Source organism: Gymnoscopelus braueri, assembly GCF_963280865.1.
Source record: "Gymnoscopelus braueri genome assembly, chromosome: 9".
In the NCBI taxonomy this organism is placed as follows: Eukaryota; Metazoa; Chordata; class Actinopteri; order Myctophiformes; family Myctophidae; genus Gymnoscopelus; species Gymnoscopelus braueri.
The window spans coordinates 11,427,600-11,448,492 of record NC_137610.1 but is presented as its reverse complement, the minus strand read 5'-3'; the positions used below and the strand labels follow the sequence as shown (position 1 = coordinate 11,448,492).

Sequence of the window (20,893 nt, the reverse complement as noted above, 5' to 3'; positions counted from 1 at the left end):
TTCAGATGACTAAAATATGACTAAAACTAAATATAAATTTGCTGTCAAAATCAACACTGAGCTGTACAAGCAAAATAAGTCACAAAGTAGTAAAAAAAAGACCAAAAAAAGACAAATAATAAAATATATTTGACACATGTGTTTTGCCTATTATGCCAGAGTATAACCTTATACCCAAGACAATTCAAATTGCATTACATGTGTTCACTGAAAACACAAAGATTCTCTCATATCATATCCAGCACCCACTGACCAGGGAGATGCTGAAGTCATTCCACACCACACAGTGTGATAGAAACTAGAGACTGACCCCTGTTGGCCTAAACGTGTCCTCCATCACAGAACACAGAACTCTTTATCTGCAGGTATCAATTTAAAACAAAACAAAACCATTATTTAAAAAATGAGATACACTAGTCCAACAATGGAAAAAAATATTGTAATATCTAAGAACTTTATAAACCAGTGGTTCTCAAACTTTTTCATGTCAAGGAACCCCAAAATGATATGTATTTGGCCGCGGACCCCCATCTCAAAATATGTTGTTCCAGGGACACCCAGAAGCAAAGATTTGAGTTACAAATGTTCGCTTTAAAAATATATATATATATATTCAAAGATTTGCACAAATGTTCAAGATTAAAAAAAAATAGCAGATCAACAAGCTCGTAGCGCGGCACTCGGTGCTGCGCTACGAGCTTGCAGATCTGCTATTTTTGAATAGCCAAAGTATAAAAGGTTAAAGTGGTTAAAAGTATTGCGATGCTATATTAACACATTTTGCTGGGGACCCCCTGGAACCCCCCCTAAGGACCCCTGGGGGTCCCTGGACGCCACTTTGAGAACCAATGTTATAAACGATATAATACAGGAGAGTTCTGTATCTGGCAATCGATTTAGAGACTTGTTACCTGTAGTCTGTCCCATTGACTGGTGCCCAGGTGTAGGTCCTCACACCTCTGTCTATATACCTCTGTCGGAAGGGACACAGAGAGAAGTTAACAATCCTGATTCTAGGAAAAGAAAAGGAAAAATAGCAAAATGTATCCACATGGGCCCATTTTTACACTTTCAGTTTTTCTGGCTGTGCGCTGTAGTTTCGATGCATTTTTGTTTGTTAATATATTACTTTAAAACCAAAGTTTTGACGCATCATCTTCATCAGGGTTCATGATATTATTATTATTATTAAAATATTTTCATGTATGATGGTATACTAATCAAGAGATGTGATTATGTTAACTGTTAAAGGAGTAGTTGTTAATTACACACTCCATTCCTAAGTCAATAATTTGATGACCGGCTGAAAGATGCTAATGTATCCGGTAGGAGACTCAAAAAGTCTCCTTTGAGTCTCCTACCGGAGAGACCGCCGGTCATCAATTATTGGCTTAGGAATGCGAAAAAAAAAACTACTCCTTTAACTATATTAGCCCATTAAAACTGGGAAAGCATCTGTGTCATTTTAGAGTTTAGCGTTGGCTATTAAAAAATAGCAGACATACAAGCTCACGTGCCGCGCTGCAAGCTTGTACATCTGGTATTTTTGAACACTTTTGCGTGTGTGAGAACTACTGACATTTGTATAATCTGCCTCAGGTTTTAAAGGGTTAACTTAGAATGGTATCATTCAAAATGGGGTTTACAGCCCAGAGACTGTAGGTGGTCTTCACTGAACGTAACAACACACTGCCGACATGCTGCTGTGTGCCAACCACGCCCGGGGGCTCTACCTCAATTCTCTTTCAATTTTCAAATCTGTTTATCTGAAGATACAAGGGAGGATCTGGCAACCAGTTGTTGAACTGGAACACAAGTTTTGTGTTTCGATAATCCGGTTTTATACAACGGTTGAGAGACAAAGCCCATGCGGCGGTGGCCGCAGCATGACTAATGCTGAATGTTTGCCTGATGGCAGGACTTCTACAAAGGCTATAATGCCGTAAAAGGACCATAACAAAATAGAAGTTTTTGGTACTTTGTGGGCTACGTCAGTTACCACTGTATTAATAATACTCTCTTACCTCATCTTGGGTCTTCACCAGCGTCTCAATGGTCTGCTCACCTATCTCCCCATCTATCATGGTTGTCCTGATCTACAGAGAGAGAGAGAGAGAGAGAGAGAGAGAACGAGCATTTCATTCTTGTTCTACTCTTAAAGCTATTACAGACAGTGAGTAAATCACACCAGGAGACTGATCATGATAGTTTTATGAGGAGCTGAGACATCTGCCACATGGGTCTGTGTGTGTGTGTGTGTGTGTGTGTGTGTGTGTGTGTGTGTGTGTGTGTGTGTGTGTGTGTGTGTGTGTGTGTGTGTGTGTGTGTGTGTGTGTGTGCGCGCGCGCGTGCGTGCGTGCGTGCGTGCGTGTGTGTGCGAGTGCGTGTGTGCGTGTGCGTGTGAGTGTGTGTGTGTGTGTGTGTGTGGGTGGGTGCGTGCGCGCGCCCCGCTTGTACATCTAAACTTGTGAGGGCAGATAGTTGATCGTTAGTTGGAATCCAGTAAAGTGACGTCATTTTGCTCGTCCTACTGTACCTTTTCAAGAGGGTCTCAGGGATTTAGAGTTATGGGTTACGAATAGGTATGCAGTTAAAGTTATGCTGAGGATGTATGTGCGTGTGTTTGTGTGCGTGTGCGTGCGTGCTGTACCTCCACTTTGATGTCATTCTCTAGCTCAGCATCCAGGAAGTCCAGGGTCACAGGCTCCTGGAATTTAGGGTTCTGGAGGAAATGGTCATAATGTGTGAGACATGACTGCACAGCACTGTAGACACATCAGTCACACAATGACACCTTATCAATTACACTAGAAATGATGCCACTGTCACGTTTGTGCTACTTGTTTTTCCTAAATGCATGTGACTTACTCTACACACCAGTGGTTCTCAAATTTAAAAAAAATCAAGGACCCCCATAACTCAGAGTGTACAAATGGAACCAAATCCATTTGGTTCCATTTGTACACTCTGAGTTACAGACCATTTAGAATCCTCTCAAGGACCGCTGAGGGTCCCTGGGCCGCACTTTGAGAACCAGTGCTCTACACACAGTAGAATGTGTTTTGTTTTGCATGGTAGGCCTAGCCTTTTTGCCGCTCTGTCCATGTGTGTCAATACAGTATGGATGTACAGTACCGTATGTAAATCACTCTGGATTAAGAGCGTCTGCTAAATGCCTAAACTGTAAACTGTATGTCCATTATTTTTGCACTCATGTCAGTCCTACGTGTTTCATTCAAATTCCTGAGCATTATTTGTAATTTGTCGAAAAAAATAACCTCTATTCTTATTTCAGTGCATTTCCGATTTCAGTGTGAACAAACCAGACCGGGTTTAGATTATGTTCATTTTTATCCACTTAGCCCACAGGCTAATGTTATGAAGTCATAAAGCGCCTTTGTATCGGGTCCATCTGAAGCCTGCTGAGTTGTTACAGTAAAAAGTTATAAAACGCACTAGACCGTTTAATTGTTGTTATTCATTGTTGGCTCCGAACCATGGCGATGGGCCACGCGGACTGAGTGAAATACTGCCCCATGTCCTCCTTAGCACAATTCCATTAAATTAACTTGCAGTGGACTTTTTTTTTTTTAGCCATAAAGTCCTGTTGTGTTCCAACGTGCAGGGCCCAATGAGAGACACTTTCATAAACTTGACTTGAACCTCATCGACTTGAGGACATACGAGAATTAGCAGGTAAAAAAAACATGGCGGTCCTTTTGACAACAGATCCATGATAATAGCCCCAGCTGAATCAAATTTGATACAAAGTGACACACGACCCTGTTAATGTCCCCCTCTTAAAAACCCTATATGTCTCAGTGGGTTTATGGTGATATAAAATGGTAGCAGTAATACAGCGCTTCTCTATAAAACAGCAGTATATGGAATGTGATACTAGTCTGGCCTCAGGGATAGGGCTAAGCATCTATTCCCTAGACCTCACAGGCAAAGTTCACCAACTCCATTACGAAAGCCTGGGATGACACCGTGAGGGAAAGGATGGGATTGATGCTAATGTGTCCTTGAAGCACACATTTACACTTATTGCTTCCATTCGTATGCAGTGGTGGGAAAAGTACTCAAATGTAAGTAAAAGTATCAATACTGCAATGTAGAAGTTACAAGTAAAAATCCGGAATCCAAAATTTACTTGAGTAAGTATTGGCATCAAAAGTAAAAGTACTCAATATGTAGAATGTCCCATTTCAAGTTTTCAAACGTATACAAAATCTTTTGAAAATAGCAGATCTACAAGCTCAGAATGTGTCGCATCGCGACGCATTGTGAGCTTGTAGATCGGTTATTTTCAAATGGCCGAAATGTATGTAGGGCTGAACTGGTCAATGTATCTTTTGTAATAACAGTCAAAATCTATAAAGTAACTAGTAACTTTTTCAAAAGTTTTCAAATATTTGCGGAGTAAAAATACAATATTTGCCTCTGAGATGTAGTGGAATAGAAGTAAAAGTATAGACAATCGGAAATACTCCAGTAAAGTAAAAGTACCTCAAAATTGTACTTACGTACAGTACTTGAGTAAATGTACTTAGTTACTTTACACCACTGCCATTCGTATGTACGCAAGCAACAATCTCTGACGGCATATTTTGAGCTGGTGAGGAGGGGAGTGAGGGAGAGAGAAGGCCATCTGGTTCTGGCGAGTTCTAATTTCATTTCACGGGAAAGACTCGCGCCTCCATTTGACAGCACACATAGAACTTGCCTGTTTTAAACTAAGCTGGTGTTGCACTCCTAAATTAACTGATCTACAAGCTCACTGTGAGGTAAATGCATGTAAGAAGGAGGTGTATAAGTACATGAATAATCAAACTGAATGAACAAACCCAACCAACAGAAGAACTAATAAATGGGATGAGTGGAGAGAGTGCAGCTTACGTTCAATGGGCCAGCAAAAGAGAGAATAAAAGCAGAGCACCAAAGGAAGATGATGATGAAGACGAGGGAGCGTCTCCACATAAAAAAAAACGAGAAAAGACAGAATGAAACATGAAGAGAGGTACCGCACTGGACACATCAAACACACACAAAACAACAGAGAAGGGGATAAGAGACACGAGATCGAGGAATGAATGAAAACATTGAGGGAAAGATCAAATGAGACAGAAAGAGAATGCGAGAGTGGGGTGTGTGTGTGTGTGTGTGTGTGTGTGTGTGTGTGTGTGTGTGTGTATGTGTGCGTCGCGGACTTATATCAGCATGCGCATTTCCCATCTTTTGAGCATGCTGAATAATGATGATAGGGATGTTAGGGAGCTGTTCCTTGATCTAAGGAGACACAAGGTCCCTTTAGCCAGGGAGTCAAGAGCCCCACTTCCTTGGTTTCAGAGGCGTACCCACTGTAGAGGCAGGACAGGCGGTCGCCTGCCCAACTAAGATCTCGCCTCCCCTAGAAAACCCAAATAAACCGAAAATGTCATAGTGTGCTTAATGTCCTCAAAGTCACGCATCCAACAAGCTTTGAACTGAGCAGATTGGAACTTCCGTTCCAGAGATAATGGCCAAAACATCTTGAAAACGGACACTTTCGCAGGTTTTCGATCGCCGATTTTCGTTTGAGTTGAAATTACTTTTTGGGGGGTAATAGAGGGGGGGGGGGGGGTGCACAAAAAAGTCTCGCCTGCCCTAAATGCAATTCCTGGGGACGCCACTGCTTGGGTTCAGAAGGAAAGTGGCAGAGCCGGTCAGTGAGGTGGCACAGGGGTGAGATATCAAAACTGAAACTCCAAACTCCAGAAGTTGTGGGTGTGTAATGAATTTGAAATATCTTTTCTGTACAAACATAATGGAACACAGAGGACAGCTGAGGAGGAGGAGAGAGAAATGTTCAAAGGACTGGAGGTCAGCCGCAGCATCCATATACACTCCTCCCACATCTGACGGGGGCCAATCAAGACAGTGATTGACAGGCCAGCCCGTATGAGAAACCTCGCACACATCAGCCCCAGGGGTTTGATGAAAAAGTAAAGAATAAATAAAAATCCCTTTTGCCGGGACAGTGAGAGCATTATGGAAATAACTCATAAAGTGTGTGTGTGTGTGTGTGTGTGTGTGTGTGTGTGTGTGCGCATGTGATCGCGTGAATGTGGTTCATAGCACCACTTCCAAAGCACACCCTCTGCTCCCACTCTCTGCTTAGTATTCTAATAGAAGACAGAAGATGTGAAAATGTTGAACGCAAGATTTTGTTTGACAACGCCGCCCAGATGGATTGGTACGAGGAGGCAGAATGGTAAAACACTCCCCCGTCATGAAAGCAGCGCCGCTATCAAGCACGCGGCGTCGTTGCTATACCCACATGCAGTATTGATTTGTAATGGGAGCCCGTTTCTTGTAACATTTACTCGGCTGTGTTATAGGCAGAGAGAGATATGCTTCGGCTGAAGCCCGTCTCTCTCCCACGTTTCGGCTGACGTCTGTCTCACCCCAGGCTTTCATTTTTTTCAGAGATTTCAGCATCTATAGGTTTGTGTCCTCCTAAGGACAATCAGTTAAGCGAGGACTGGTGTTCTTGACTTGAAGGCCTGTGTGTGTGCGTGTGTGTGTGCGCGCGTGTGCGTGCGTGCGCGCGACACAGAGAGAGAGAGAGAGAGAGAGAGAGAGAGAGAGAGAAAAGAGGGGGGGACGTAGCCAGACAGAGGGAGGCAAAACCGAGTCAGAGCTAGACAGGAAGCTTTGAGTTATCATCAGCATCACTCACTTCCTCTAGGTCCCACCCTTGTCTTGTATACACACAAACACACGCACGCACGCACGCACGCACGCACGCACGCACGCACACAAACGCACCCGCACGCACACAAACACACCCGCACACGCACGCACACGCACACGCACACGCACACGCACACACACACACACACACACGCCCGCATGTGCGTGCATACAGCAAACACACACATGAAATCATGAAGGCAACAGTGGGAAACTCCATCACTTCTGTTTATCTAAATGCTCCCAGCAGGAGGTAACAGGGGGAATGAAAGGAGACTGAAAAGTGTCTCAGAGAACATGGTGTTCAATTATCTCTCTCTCTCTCTCTTTCTCTCTCTCTTTCTCTCTCACACACACGCTACTTTCACTACTGCTAATTATGTTAATGAGTAATGAGAGTGCTAGCTCAACACACAATAAAAGTACAAGAAAGACATTTTCTACTACTATTATTACTAATTCTAGCTACAGCAATCTACTGCTGCTGCAGTCTAAGTCTATCCGTGTTGCAGTCTCACCTCGTGGAGGGTGACGGCATACTTATCATTGACTCTGAGCTTCCTATTTTGGGTCCGTTTCTATAGCGGTGCGATGATGGGAGAAGACGTACAGTACAGTGTGATGGCTTACAGTACAGTGTGATGGCTTACAGTACAGTGAGGGCTTTGTGAAGAAGTGTTTCAGTATGGTCACAGTCACATGAGACCACCAACCGCCACTGTCAAAACACGTTAAATCTCCAGCTGAGCCACTTTGAAACGTTTTTTTGGAAGTGCTGCCACACAAATGGCCATGAATCACACAATTAAACATACATTTAAACACGTGTGCGCGTGCACAGCACACACACACACACACGTGCGCAAATGCGCAAAAGCACACATGCACTTAGTCGCTCACACCCACCCACAGTGGTGGAACTTTTTATTTTTTTACTTAAGTAAAAGTATTAATACCACAATGTAAAAATACTCTGTTACAAGTAAAAGTACAGTATTAAAAATGTACTTGAGTAAAAGTGTCCCATTTTAAGTTTTTTAATTGCATAAAAATCGTTTGAAAATAGCAGATCTGCAAGCTCACAACGTGTCACGATGCAACATGTTGTGAGCTTGTAGATCGGCTATTTTCAATTAACCAGAGTATATAGGACTGAAGTGGTAACTAGTAACTTAAGTTTTCAAATAATTAGTAAAAGTACAATATTTGCCTCTGAGATGTAGTGGAGTAGAAGTAAAAGTATTGAAAATTGGAAATAATCCAGTACAGTGAACTAACGATACATTCACACAGAAATACAATTAAATACTATACACGCACACACACACACTCGCATGAAAAACGTGCGCATACACACACACACGACATGCGTATGTGTTACATTGCTCAGGGTTAAGTGGCGTAGAGATTGGATCCATGAGCGAGTGTCTTTGTTGATTTGAATGTGAGGCACCGCGTCTGGAGGAGATGATATGTGAACATGTGTCTCTGGGGGGGGGGGGGGACCAAGCCTCTCTGATCCGGAGAGAGAGAGAGAGAGAGGCCCCCTCGGAGCACAATGACCCCCAAACACGCCCGCTCATGCCTGGGCAGCACATGGCCACTCTGCGGCCTCTCATGAGCCACGCTTGCCCGGGGCTGAGAACCGCTGAGCTGGGACGGGATCGTACTGAAAGATGGGTCAGGACCCAGTACCGGGTCACGGATATAATTCCTTCTGGGTCGCATTGTTAATGCCCGCCGATGGCTAGACGTGTCGTTACGTTTATCAGACCGGTCTTTGAGAGGTTAAGACATCACTAAAAGGGTGGGTATAGCTCAGGTAGTGAATAACCTGACATCTTATAGTACTTGTAGGTTGAGAACTTTGGGTGAAAAGATGTGTCAATGGATAGAGGCCTTTTACTATTAGCATTAACCCATTAAGACCGGGGAAAAATCAGTGTCATTTCTAGATTTCTTTGGCTATCAAAACATTTTAGATTTTTTGAAACATTGTGAAAATATGTGCAAATCTTTGAATATATATATACATTTTTAACTTAAATCTTTGCTTCTGGAGGTACCTGGAACAAAATATTTTCAGATGGGGGTCCACGGCCAAATACATATAATTTTGGGGGTCCTTGACATGAAAATGTTTGAGAACCACTGATATATATAGCAACATATACGTTTAAAAAAAAAGAAGAAACTGTTAGGATTTAGAAGACATTTGTAGAATACCCCAGAAGCAAAGATTTGAGTAAAATAGAGTTTAAAAATATATATATTCAAAGATTTGCACACATTTTCACGATAAAAAAAAAGTAGCAGATCTACCGAGTGTCGCGCTATGAGCTTCTATATCTGCTATTTTTTAATAGCCAAAGAAATCTTAAAATGACACAGATGCGTTCCCGGTCTTAATGGGTTAAAAAAGTTTCACTTTCAAGCATAGAAACCAAAGTCCATTGTTATGAAAGATGAAAGCGAAAACTCATATGGTAAAACAGATGTCCGATTTAGTCTAGACTTGTGAACATGAACAAGGCGTTCCTGTAGCTAGAAGCGAGAAAACCAAAGATTCTCTCGACGATGTTCACAAGAAAGCAACTCGAGGCGAGCAGTTCCGTTGTCAGTAAATGGGAAACCAATGTTGTGGAAAGCACTGACAATTTTCAGCTGCAATACCATTAACCATCAAACTGAAAAAGAAGCTAATGCATGTAAAAGATTCAACATTGCACAAGTCCACAAGATGAGTGCCTGATTTACTGTGTACCGATCCGTTTCCACAGCTGTGGGAAAGATTTGTTTATGGCTATTGATGGAACTGCCTCAAGCCCTTAGCAATACCACTCACTGTAGTGGCTTTCGATGTGGAATTGCACACATGAAATAAGTGTTTTAGCGTGTTTTCTTTTTCAGGAAGCATCTGTAGACCATCTCCACTATATGCCACGCAAAACCTCTTTCCCTGCTTCATTCTAAAACATATATTCCAGCACGCTGCCAAAGCCTACATAACTATCATTATCTCGACCCACTTGGCTGACATAAGACCGCTGATGATTTCAAATCACACTCTTTAACTGGGGAATGAGCCCTCAATACCAAGATTGATGAGGTGACGGCACATGGAAAAGTTTGAAATGCAACCACACCATCTGCTAGCCTTCACGTTATTTATCAAATGGAATGATAATACGGGCTACACTGCCCACCAGAGCAGATAAGCGGCATGTGCCCGTTTGGCCGACGTTGCCAAGGTTTCAATGCAAAGATGTATTGAGAGATTGCACATGGCATACCTTTGGCTGGAGATTGGGATGGAGCAGCACGTAGCCGTTGGGATCGATGGCAAAGTAGTATCCATTAGGACCAATCTGAAGCACGAGAAGAACAAAGGAGGAAAACCATTATATATTTACTTATACATATTGTTAACCCATTAAGACCTGAGGCGATTTAAAAAAAAATCTAATCTAAATCCTAACACGAACATTTTTTTTCATGATTTTTCAAAAATAGCAGATCTACAAGCTCGTAGCGCGGCACTCGGTGCCGCGCTATGAGCTTGTATATCTGCTATTTTTGAATAGCCGAAGAAATCTAAAGTGACACAGATGCGTTCCAGGTATTAATGGGTTAAAGGAGTAGTTCACCCAAAACATGACTTATTTTCTATCAATTACACACCCCACAAAGCATTGAATTCATGGAGATTTTCTTTTATTTCGTCTCATTCCTGAGCCAATAATTTGATGATAATAATAAAGATGCTAATGTATCCGGTAGGAGACACAAAGGAGACTCTTTGTGTCTCCTACCGGAGAGACCGCGGGTCATCAAATTATTGGCTTAGGAATGCGATAAAAAGTCTCCATGAATTCAATGCTTCATGTGGTGTGTAATTGATAGAAAACAAGTCATTTTTTGGGTGAACTACTCCTTTAAGGTGTTTCACTGAATAGAACAGAACAGGTGTTCCATCAACTGTTTAAAGCCAATTTTAATCCATTATTTGATCAAATCCAGCTGGAACTGGAGCGTTGCAACTCTCTCCGTGGTTGGGCAGAGTTTCACTTCAAAAAATTCTCCCTCATTTGCTTCATCCAAAAGGAACTGATTACCAATTTATTCACATTTAAAATCATTTGTCAAATAAATGGCTGGTTTGGCTCTTTCGTTTGGTGTTAATAAACACATCTACTTTACCACATCAACCCTAGCGTGTCCATTCTGAGGCGAACATTCAAGGAAAATAGCTCATCTACAAGCTCACAACGCATTGTGAGCTTGTAAATCGGCTATTTCCGATTAAGGGATTTGGTGTAGAGGGAAAAAAGTAGGGTAAAAAAAGTGGGGGGGGGGGGACCCCAGTCAATGAAGTACAGTATATAGGGTTGAAGTGGTTACAACTTCCCAGTGAAGTGGGTGGTATGGATCTTCCAGACCTCAGCCCTTTTGCAATAATATGTGAAGGAATAGGTTCACAATAATAATACCTCCTGAAATTAGCTGGATATTGTAGACTTGCTGACCAGTGTCCTCTCCCTAATATGCCTTTTTTATGAAATCTGAAATCAGTCAAAGATTGTTGTAGGAACCCAATAACAATTAACACACTTAAGGCCTGGAGGGCAGAACAAGATATCGTAGGACGACTTGTTAATATCCTTTACTTCAGTTATTAATAATCCTGTTTTCTACCAAGTGTCTTAGATTCAGGTTTCAAACAATGGGATTCAAAGGGTATCTTTTCCTAAGTGGATCTCTTTGAGGATGGAGTCCTTTGATCCCATACAGTACAGAAGTAAATGGTGCATTTATAAAGCGCTTTTATCCAAAGCGCTTTACATAGATTATGCATTACATTCACCCATTCACACACCGATGGCGGAAGAAACCATGCAAGGCACCAACCTGCTCATCGGGAGCAATTAGGGGTTCAGCGTCTTGCTCAAGGACGCTTCGACACCAATTCTGGGGGAGCCCCGAACTGGGAACCTTGCGGTTTCTACCCGGCCACTCTACCCCTGAGCCACTGCCGACCTAACCTGACACCGTCAAATGGAAGAAGCTTGCGACACACATTTGTTTCACAGCCTACTTCCCATCTGAGACTCCGGTCGCAGAATCGATGACAGACAGTTTTTCTTTTTTTCAAGCTACTAGGCAGGTGATTGGATGATCCCGCCCCTAGCAGCCGCTGATTGGTTCGAACACGCAGTGTTCGGGCAGCCTTACTCCCTACGCAATCCCAGACCTCCCTGAAATCAAATGCAAATGAGATTTCCGGAGGGAGGGGGTTTACCAGGCTACTGCCGACCTGCCCAGGAATTACCTTCTTCTTTTCATTCAGATAAGATCATATATTAAGAAAAATACTTCCCTTTTAATGTCACTAATACTAAACACTGTGAGGAATTATTATGCCGTTGGTCTACTGGAGCTGGGACAGGCATAGAGATTCAGAAGATATGGGTGAGGAGGATACCTTGAATAATACAAAAAGATAACAATCTGTAATCAAACCAGGGCATTGCAACTCAAAATATTACACAGAGCGCATTTATCACCTGAATGCGGCCAAATTGCTAAAAGATTGGGTCGCCGTACTGTATGAAATGCACACCATGTTAGGAACTGAGCTTGAACTGGATCCAGTATCACTTCACAGCTAATTTAACCAAAATGTGGAAAGCTTTTCTTCACTATGTAAATGTGAATGTACTGTATGTGCCATTCAGCCTTTATATAAAGCACATGAGACGCTGAGGTCCAGCTGTGGTGGTTGGTTATCTTTGTTGTGATGTGGTGATAGCAGACTCAGCATGGTGTAGGATGTTCAACAGATGTGTCGTTTTTGGGGTTTTATTTTTCTATTTTGTTTTTTATTCTGCATGGGTTGTTTTTTCCTGTTCTTTTTCTCTGATTGTGAGGTTGTGTGGTTTGTTGCGTTGAATGTTTTCTGTATAATGGAAAAATCAATAAAACATAATAATAAATGACAGAATAAAACAAAATGTATGTAAATTAAAGTATAATAATAATTGTGATTATGCGCTACAGTATGTGCAACAACTGGTTGTGTCTCAAAGGCACCCTGTATTAGGGTTGCCAACCGTCCCTGGAGATACAGAAATCGTCACTTATTTGGAAACTAAAACACGTGTCCCTTATTGAACTGATAAGGGACACACTTTGTTATTATTCTTATTTTGGGGAATCAATCAATGACATACATCTTACAAGTTCAAACAGCTCATATATACCGGTACTGTTAACCACGTCTTAAACCCTCTAGACTTGGTAAACTGGACCAGAGTCTCTTAGCCAAAAATAGCTCATCTACAAGCTCACATCGTAGATCTGCAATTTTTGGCTAATGTTTTTTGGCTAATATTTTTTGGCTAACGGACGCCCGGCCGGGTGTCCCTTATTTGAATTTCAGGTAGTTGGCAACCCTACCCCGTATGGAAGGATTCATGTCCAGTAAAACCCAAACAAAGATTCCAAGGGACTTTCATCATGTAAAATGAGGTAGTCAGTGACACCAGTGGACAGCATGTTGAACAGAAAAGGAAAACAAAAACACAGGACCAATTCTACATCTACATTTGTGTGGTTAAAATAACTATGAACAATAAAATGTGAACCAAAAACAAGGTACGACGTGGAATTCAAGAAGGCCTTGGTGTGTGTGCAACCGGTGCACAAGTGGGACTGTTTGGTTGGTGATGCAGACATCAAAACACATGTGACGTAATGCCTTCACTCACTAACAGCTCCACAGGGAGAGAACAAGCACTGCACCATTGAACATGGGGCTGTCTGGATATGGTGAGATAGATGTGTTTTGGGATCTTTTTTATTTGTAAGAGTGTGTGTGTGTGTGTGTGTGTGTGTGTGTGTGTGTGTGTGTGTGTGTGTGTGTGTGTGTGTGTGTGTGTGTGTGTGTGTGTGTGAGAGACAGACACTCACTGTGAAGCGTGGTGTGAGTTTCTTAATGTCATTCAAAGACACATCAATCCCCATTACACCCAGAATCAGCTGGTTCTGGTACTGAGAGAGAGAGAGAGAGAGAGAGAGAGAGAGAGAGAGAGAGAGAGAGATTTAAACATTTAAGAACATACTATTTTCTTATTATGCTCTTAACCTGAAATTAACTGCTACATCAGAGTATAATATTTCTAAAAATAAATACCTCTCCCTTCCTGTCATCTTTGCTCTTGGTCTTGTTGAAGACAGGTAGAGTTCCTGTGATGACCAGACCCAGTTCCTGATGATGACAGAGAGAGAGAAAGAGAAATATGTTTTAATACGTTTATTTTTTATTTTTTAAGAAAGTTCTCCAGTACTTTAACTCAAGTACATATTTGACGGAGCAACTTTCACTTGTAGTTGAGTATCTATACTCTGACTCAAGTACTGGGGTTGAGTACTTTATCCACCCCTGATTGTTGAGCCTGATGACATACCAGAGCATCCAGGTAGACGTTAGTCCACTGGACCTGTTTGGCCTGCTGGTCTGCCAGGACCATGGGTCTTCCCAGCACATCCAGGTACTCCTGAATCACACAGAACCCCACAGACATACAAGACATGAATGATTCTGGGAGCCGTTCATACTCACACCTTCGCCTTAAAATGTAATAGAGCCATGCGTCCCAGTCACCTGTGTGTTTATTCTAATGGCTCCGATTGAGGGAATCTCGTAGAAGTAACCTGGAAAGGGTGAATAGATTAGATTGTTATTCACAATTTTAGACAAGAGTACAAAAGTGTTATGTACAGTAGGGGTAAATGGTTGAGAACCACTGTACTACGCAACCAGTGGTGTAAAGTAACTAAGTACATTTACTCAAGTACAGTACTTAAGCACAATTGTATTTGTACTTTACTTGAGTATTTCCAATTTCCAATACTTTTACTTCTACTCCACTACATCTCAGAGGTAAATATTGTACTTTTACTCCACTACAACTATTTGAAAACATTAGTTACTACTGTAGTTACTTTGTAGATTTTGATTATTATTACGAAACATACATTAAACACTTCAACCCTGTATACATTTCGGCCATTTGAGACGCATTGTGAGCTTGTAGATCGGCTATTTTCAAAAGATTTTTTGACATTTTATATATTTGAAAACGTGTGAAATGGGACATCCTGTATAATGAGTACTTTCTACTTTTGGTACTTTAAGTACATTTTGATACCAATACTTTTGTACTTTTACTCAAGTACATTTTTAATTCCGAACTTTTACTTGCAGTATAGATACTTTTACTTTTAGTACAAACTTGATACTTTTACTTTTAGTAAAATGTAGTACTTTTCCCACCACTGTGCAACAGTGTCAAAGCACAGTACCCAGTCAAACAAAGCAAGTGCAGACAGTCATCATGTGCATACTGCAGTCTCACCCCTGAGACTCCAGAGGACTGCTGGTTCTCATTCTATAGCTGTCTGCTTAAAAATAAATGATGACAACTAAACAACAACAAAACACTCTGCGGGTTCAACAGACTACCTGAAGCAATAGAAACAAAGCCCAATGCTCAGGACTTGAGTTGAGAACCCTGATTATTCCAGTGTGTAGACCGTAGCTACAGGGGGAAGTCATTTGATTGTTTGTTTGATTGTTTGCTTGTTTGCTTGTTTTAGATTGACATTTTCAGCTGTGGTGTTGTGCCGTACCTTTGTTGGCACAAGCCATCCACTGGACGGGTCCTTTGTCGTAGTTGTGCTGGCCTACAGAGAAGGTGAATATTCTGACCTGAAACACAATAGAACATCCAGACAGCTCAAACAGCAGCATTTATATAGAGTTGTCCAGAGGCACACTGTTAGAAAGTGATACTCAGCACTTTGTAACTTAGCTAAAAAAATAACAGAAAAAAGTGCTGTGTAAATTATTCTCACAACTCAGAAGAACTTTATTGCCAATATTTGCATAGAAGGAATTTGTTTTATGGCAGACATAATATGCATTGATGCAGAGACGCTTAGCATGAAACAATGATTCTTGAGAAAAGATACTTCTTAATCACACACACACACACACACACACGCACACGCACACGCACACATCTGTTGTTAATTTTGGTTAATAGAATATGCTTTGCTTTACTCAAATATTGATCTGTACTGTAAGTAAAGTAGAATTTCATCACAATAACATACTGTACTACAGTATATGATACGTCATTTTCAAATGTGTTCCTTCAAACATTTTGCTACCACTTCAAGACAGTTTGGTTTTTATCATGGGAGAGAGACAGGCGGAGCAGCAACTGGACCGGGGCAATTCTGTCCCTTTGGGGAGAGAGGACTTCACGACTCTCACAAACTGCTTTTGATTCAGCCTGGGATCCATTCCCTGTCATCTATATCGAGAAGTTAACCACTAGTGTCCCTATTCTGGGCACATCGTAATGGGCAAAGATTCTGCAACAATTGCAGATCTACAAGCTCACAACTGAGCTCGTAGATCGACTAACGGCAAAGAGATTTGGTGTAGAGGGAAAAGTAGATGGGACCAAGTATAGACCAAGTATAGACCCAGCCTTATCAGTAATGATTACATTCTGATATTCAGTTATAGGTTTACAGAATGTTTGCAATTTGAATATATTCCCTAATGACGCTGCAATGTAAATGGACAAGACATGCTCTTTGTTAGCACGCTAGCCTGTCAAACGTCTTTGAGACTGATGGAGTTACAGTAAGTTAAATGGAATTATAGCATGGTAAAACTGTAGAAATAAATAAAGTACCCGACCACCTTTGTTCTGTTTTGATAAAAACAGTTGAAACAGTTAGTTTCAGCACTGTTGAAACACTCCTTTCTCTAGTAGGCGCTGCAGAATGGTCACAGATGGAACATGGTAGAAATGAGGGATATTCTGTAAGCAGCCCTAAGTGCATGTTGTAGCCTTGATGTGAACTTTTGATCAAATGCATGCAGGTGCTTCTAGAGAGGCATGGTTTGCTTTGTCATATTTTGTAATCAAAGACCGCCTTCCACTTCCAGTGTGTGTGTGTGTGTGTGTGTGTGTGTGTGTGTGTGTGTGTGTGTGTGTGTGTGTGTGTGTGTGTGTGTGTGTGTGTGTGTGTGTGTGTGTGTGTGTGTGTGTGTGTGTATACATAAATTGGGAGATTTGATTACCTGCTACTACAAAACAGACAAAAGCACATAATGTGTAGAGCTGCAACAATCCGACCAATATGTCTGAGTCATAGTGTCGAGGCCGTGGTCCTGCCTATGGGTGTATCAGGTTTGTTTATGGTTATATCTGAGTCATAGTGATGTGGCCGTGGTCCGCCTGCCCGCCTGCCCTCCCATTAGCCAATTTTAATATAGGATATGGCATTCTCAATTTCGTGAGCTTGTAGATGGGTATTTAAAAATCTTATATATATTTAATTAAAATCTATAATTTTAAAAACCATTAAATTGATCAGTTCGATTAACTTGTGCAGTCCTAGTGGTGTGCATCTTTCCTTCTACTTACATTTTGAATGAATGTCATTGGCAAAACACTGTGCACAACAAGTACCAACTATGCAAATAAATGAGCCCTCGTATGTGGATACGCGCCTGTGGGAGGCACGCAAATGTGTGTGCGCACTGCGCATGTGTGTATTCTGTGTCACATACAGCGTGTATGAGATGTCTTTTGTCTCTCCCAGTGTGCAGAGTAACAAAGCTCATCTGCCTCCCATCTGTGTAAACTGTTAGGTACAGAGGATGTGCAAAGCGGAAGTGAAACCCAAAGGGAGCTCTGAAAAGCTGAGTCGAATAAAAACCAAGACAGGAGCGCATCCAGCCATATAAAAGCAAACAATCTTCTCTACTGTGTGTGTGTGTGCGTGCGCGCGTGTGCGTGTGCGTGTGCGTGTGTGTGCGCGCGCGTGTGCGTGTGTGTGTCTCTGACCTACCTTTTTCTCTTCGTTGTATTTCTCCAGTATGGCCTGAGCTCTCTCCTCTCCTCCATCAGTGAACAACATGATGATTTTGTTGCAGTTGGCTCTGCTCACGTTAGTCTGCTCAAAGCCAATAAGATGTGTTACTGATTCATCCTGTAATTCTTTTTTTTTTCTCCTTTCCTTTTTTTCCTAGATTATGTTAAGTTTATTCAGGCTCAGGTGGGTGGGCCGCATGCATTTTCAGAGCATGTTACGATCAATCAATCGATTGTAAACTCACTTGTTAAGGTTTTAAAGAAAAAACGAAACACTATGACTTAGAAAAAATAATAATCTTATATATATTTTTATATTAATGTTATATTATCATTAAAATGTTAGTGCTTTGCCAATTATTTGGGGGCCCACTAGTATCCTCAGAGCCCACTGGCCCACAGGTTGAGAATCACACTTCTAAAGTTAAAATTGTGAAATATTGCTCATTTTGACAGTCAACAAGCCATTGTCAAGATAATGTATCATCCAACCACATTGCACTTAGCACACATAAAATGTACCAAGTGAACTAAGTCTCTGAGTACAGCCTCAGTCCATTTACATTTATATTACAAATGCTGACATGTAGAGGAGGTGTAGAGATAACACCTTTGACCAGCAGAGGGCAGTGTAAGATAACGCTTTGCTTTGGTTGCCTTTCACAGGTTAACATCCATTCATGAGTTGTTTTGTCCCTCTCAGCGTTTTTTTTTAAACATTTTGGGAGTGCAATGACGTAACTTACCACCGACAGCTGCTCAAAAGCAAACTCAAAGCCTTTGGTGTAGTTGGTGATTCCTTTGGCCGAGATGTTCTGCACGCCATCTTTCAGCATCTTCTTGTTCCTCACGTTGGCTTGGACCAGACGGTCGAAACACGCCGTGTTGTTCACAATGGTGTTGAACTGAGGGGAGAGCAGAGGGCGAGAAGTTGTAACCCACAAATTATTCCCACAGGTGTGCGCTGTGTGCAAAGATCGCTCAAACACATCATGTGCAAGGTTACAGTACCGTATATATGCAAAACCGAGAGAACAACGCAAACAAATGTATGGTGGATATGCTTTGTGGTTTGTGCTAATATGCATTATGCACAGGCTTCACAAACACACACATAACACACACACACAACACACAACACACACACACACACACACACACACACACACACACACACACACACACACACACACACACACACACACACACACACACACACACCTGGCCTTGGCTATTATCATGAGGCGGTAAACAGACACATTCATCAAGTCCCTCTAATTGCTCTGCATCCTTGGAGCTCAATGATTCGGTACCCATGGAAACAAGATTCCTCTATAAGAAAACCAGTTTCAGCAGCTACAAAATCTTATTAGAAGCAAGAGCATCATTTCCACCCTGCCGCACACTTAGCGCACACACACACGCACACGCACACACACACCTTCTAACCAAAACGCTACCTGTCAATATTACCATCCACACACACCTCTCCCCCCCGGCTATTGAGTTGGGTTCCGAGTCAACAGATGGCCAATCTATTCATTGTTGAGACATTGGAACGACCGCATTGTTCTTGTTGGATTGGCAAAGTGTGTGACATGTATGTCAACAGGCGGGGACAGGAACAAAAGAACCGATTGCTGCCATGAAATTAATGAGCGCCAGTAATGTGAGGAAATTAGTAAGGTGGAGCACAGAACCGCGCACAGTAGAAAAGAACTGAAGAAGAATATAGAATATAGAAATAGGATAGAAAGTAGATTTGAGATTAAATAGAATAGAATAGAATACCACACAACACACCACAGCACAGCACAGCACAACACAACACAACACAACACAACACAACACAACAGCAACACCAGTGTTGCCAGATTCTGTGATAGAAACAAGCAACCAGGTCTAGGAAAACCAGCCCAAAAGAAGCGACTATGGGCCACATGAGCACTTTAACATATCAGCTATTTGAAAATAGCAGATCTACAAGCTCACAACGCGTCGCGATGCGATGATGCCATACGAAGGCTTTGGGAACAGCAGAGCAGTAAAGCAGCATTGCATTGTGTAGCAGAACTCTTCTAAAACAATACCGCACCCCATCGATCTCAACCAATCAATGTGTCTCTGTGAGAGGGAGGCGTGCAACACTGATCTAGAGAGACAAGCAGGGGAGGCGAAAAGAGAAGCAGAGACCAGACAGTGTGAATATATATGTATGAGAGAGAGAGAGGCGGGGGGGTCTCTATCTCTCATACACATAATTATACACATAGTAACTGAGAGAGAGAGAGAGAGCGAGAGAAAGTGTGTTTGTGTGAGTGTGCACGCGCGTGCACTTTTCAAATGGGACGGGCAGCCTTGAAGCTTGGTGCTGAATGACAGTTGCAGACATGCACGTCTCTACTGGACTGGAAGGCAATATCACCATGAGTCTAGTCTGACTAAAGGACTGAATCAAAGAGACAGAACGCACGCACACGCACACACACACACACACACACACACACACGCACACACACACACACACACACACACACACACAATTGTGCACGCAGAGCAGACGGTGCTCTGTTATCACATCATCTATTAAAAGCAGAGGAGAGGAAGGAGGTGAGAAGGAGGAGTGTGGGAAGCTGGGGAGGAGCAGAGAGGAATGGCTTGCGGAGAACATTGAATTTAGAACATATTGAATTCCCAAGAAATAAATATCCAACGCACACTTAGCTAAAAAAAAACTACAATATTTACGTGAAAAACAGCCATAACGAGGCATATTTCAGCAGAGGAGAAATATATCTTCAGCGCTTTCGAGAGATGCCGTCAACAATGTTTGGTCAGCCAGAGAACAGGCAAAGGTGAACACATTCTTTATGCAAAGTATCTGAGGTTTTCTTTTCTCCATAATCTGTGTATGTATGTGTTTGTGCATCGGGGGGGCACAGGGATTGGATTAGCGGTGACATACGAGAGAAGAGGCTAATCTCAGAGCCCTAATCCCCAGTGGACTAGACTCTCCCAGCCATCTGAGAGAGAGATCGAGAGAGAGAGGTAAAAATGGTAAATGGTGCATTTATATAGCGCTTTTATCCAAAGCGCTTTACATTGATTGTGCCATTCACCCATTCACACACACATTCATACACCGATGGCGGCGGAAACCATGCAAGGCACCAACCTGCTCATCGGGAGCAATTAGGGGT

At 42.1% G+C, this 20,893-nt stretch overlaps 2 protein-coding genes across 2 annotated transcripts in view; one reads left to right on the top strand and one right to left on the bottom strand.

Annotated features, from left to right (window-relative positions):
* Positions 1–20,893, top strand: part of rbm28 (RNA binding motif protein 28) — an 895,251-nt gene that overhangs the window by 394,069 nt on the left and 480,289 nt on the right. The gene's annotated exons all lie outside the window — the stretch shown is intronic.
* Positions 1–20,893, bottom strand: part of LOC308091787 (voltage-dependent calcium channel subunit alpha-2/delta-1) — a gene marked incomplete at both ends in the record, with an annotated part of 157,911 nt that overhangs the window by 43,850 nt on the left and 93,168 nt on the right. Inside the window, 11 exon segments of the mRNA XM_080437508.1 lie at positions 912–973; positions 2,025–2,096; positions 2,651–2,722; positions 10,029–10,103; positions 13,705–13,785; positions 13,928–14,002; positions 14,202–14,291; positions 14,399–14,448; positions 15,427–15,505; positions 17,671–17,775; positions 18,440–18,598. Of these exon segments, the coding sequence (XP_080293634.1) occupies positions 912–973; positions 2,025–2,096; positions 2,651–2,722; positions 10,029–10,103; positions 13,705–13,785; positions 13,928–14,002; positions 14,202–14,291; positions 14,399–14,448; positions 15,427–15,505; positions 17,671–17,775; positions 18,440–18,598 (920 nt within the window).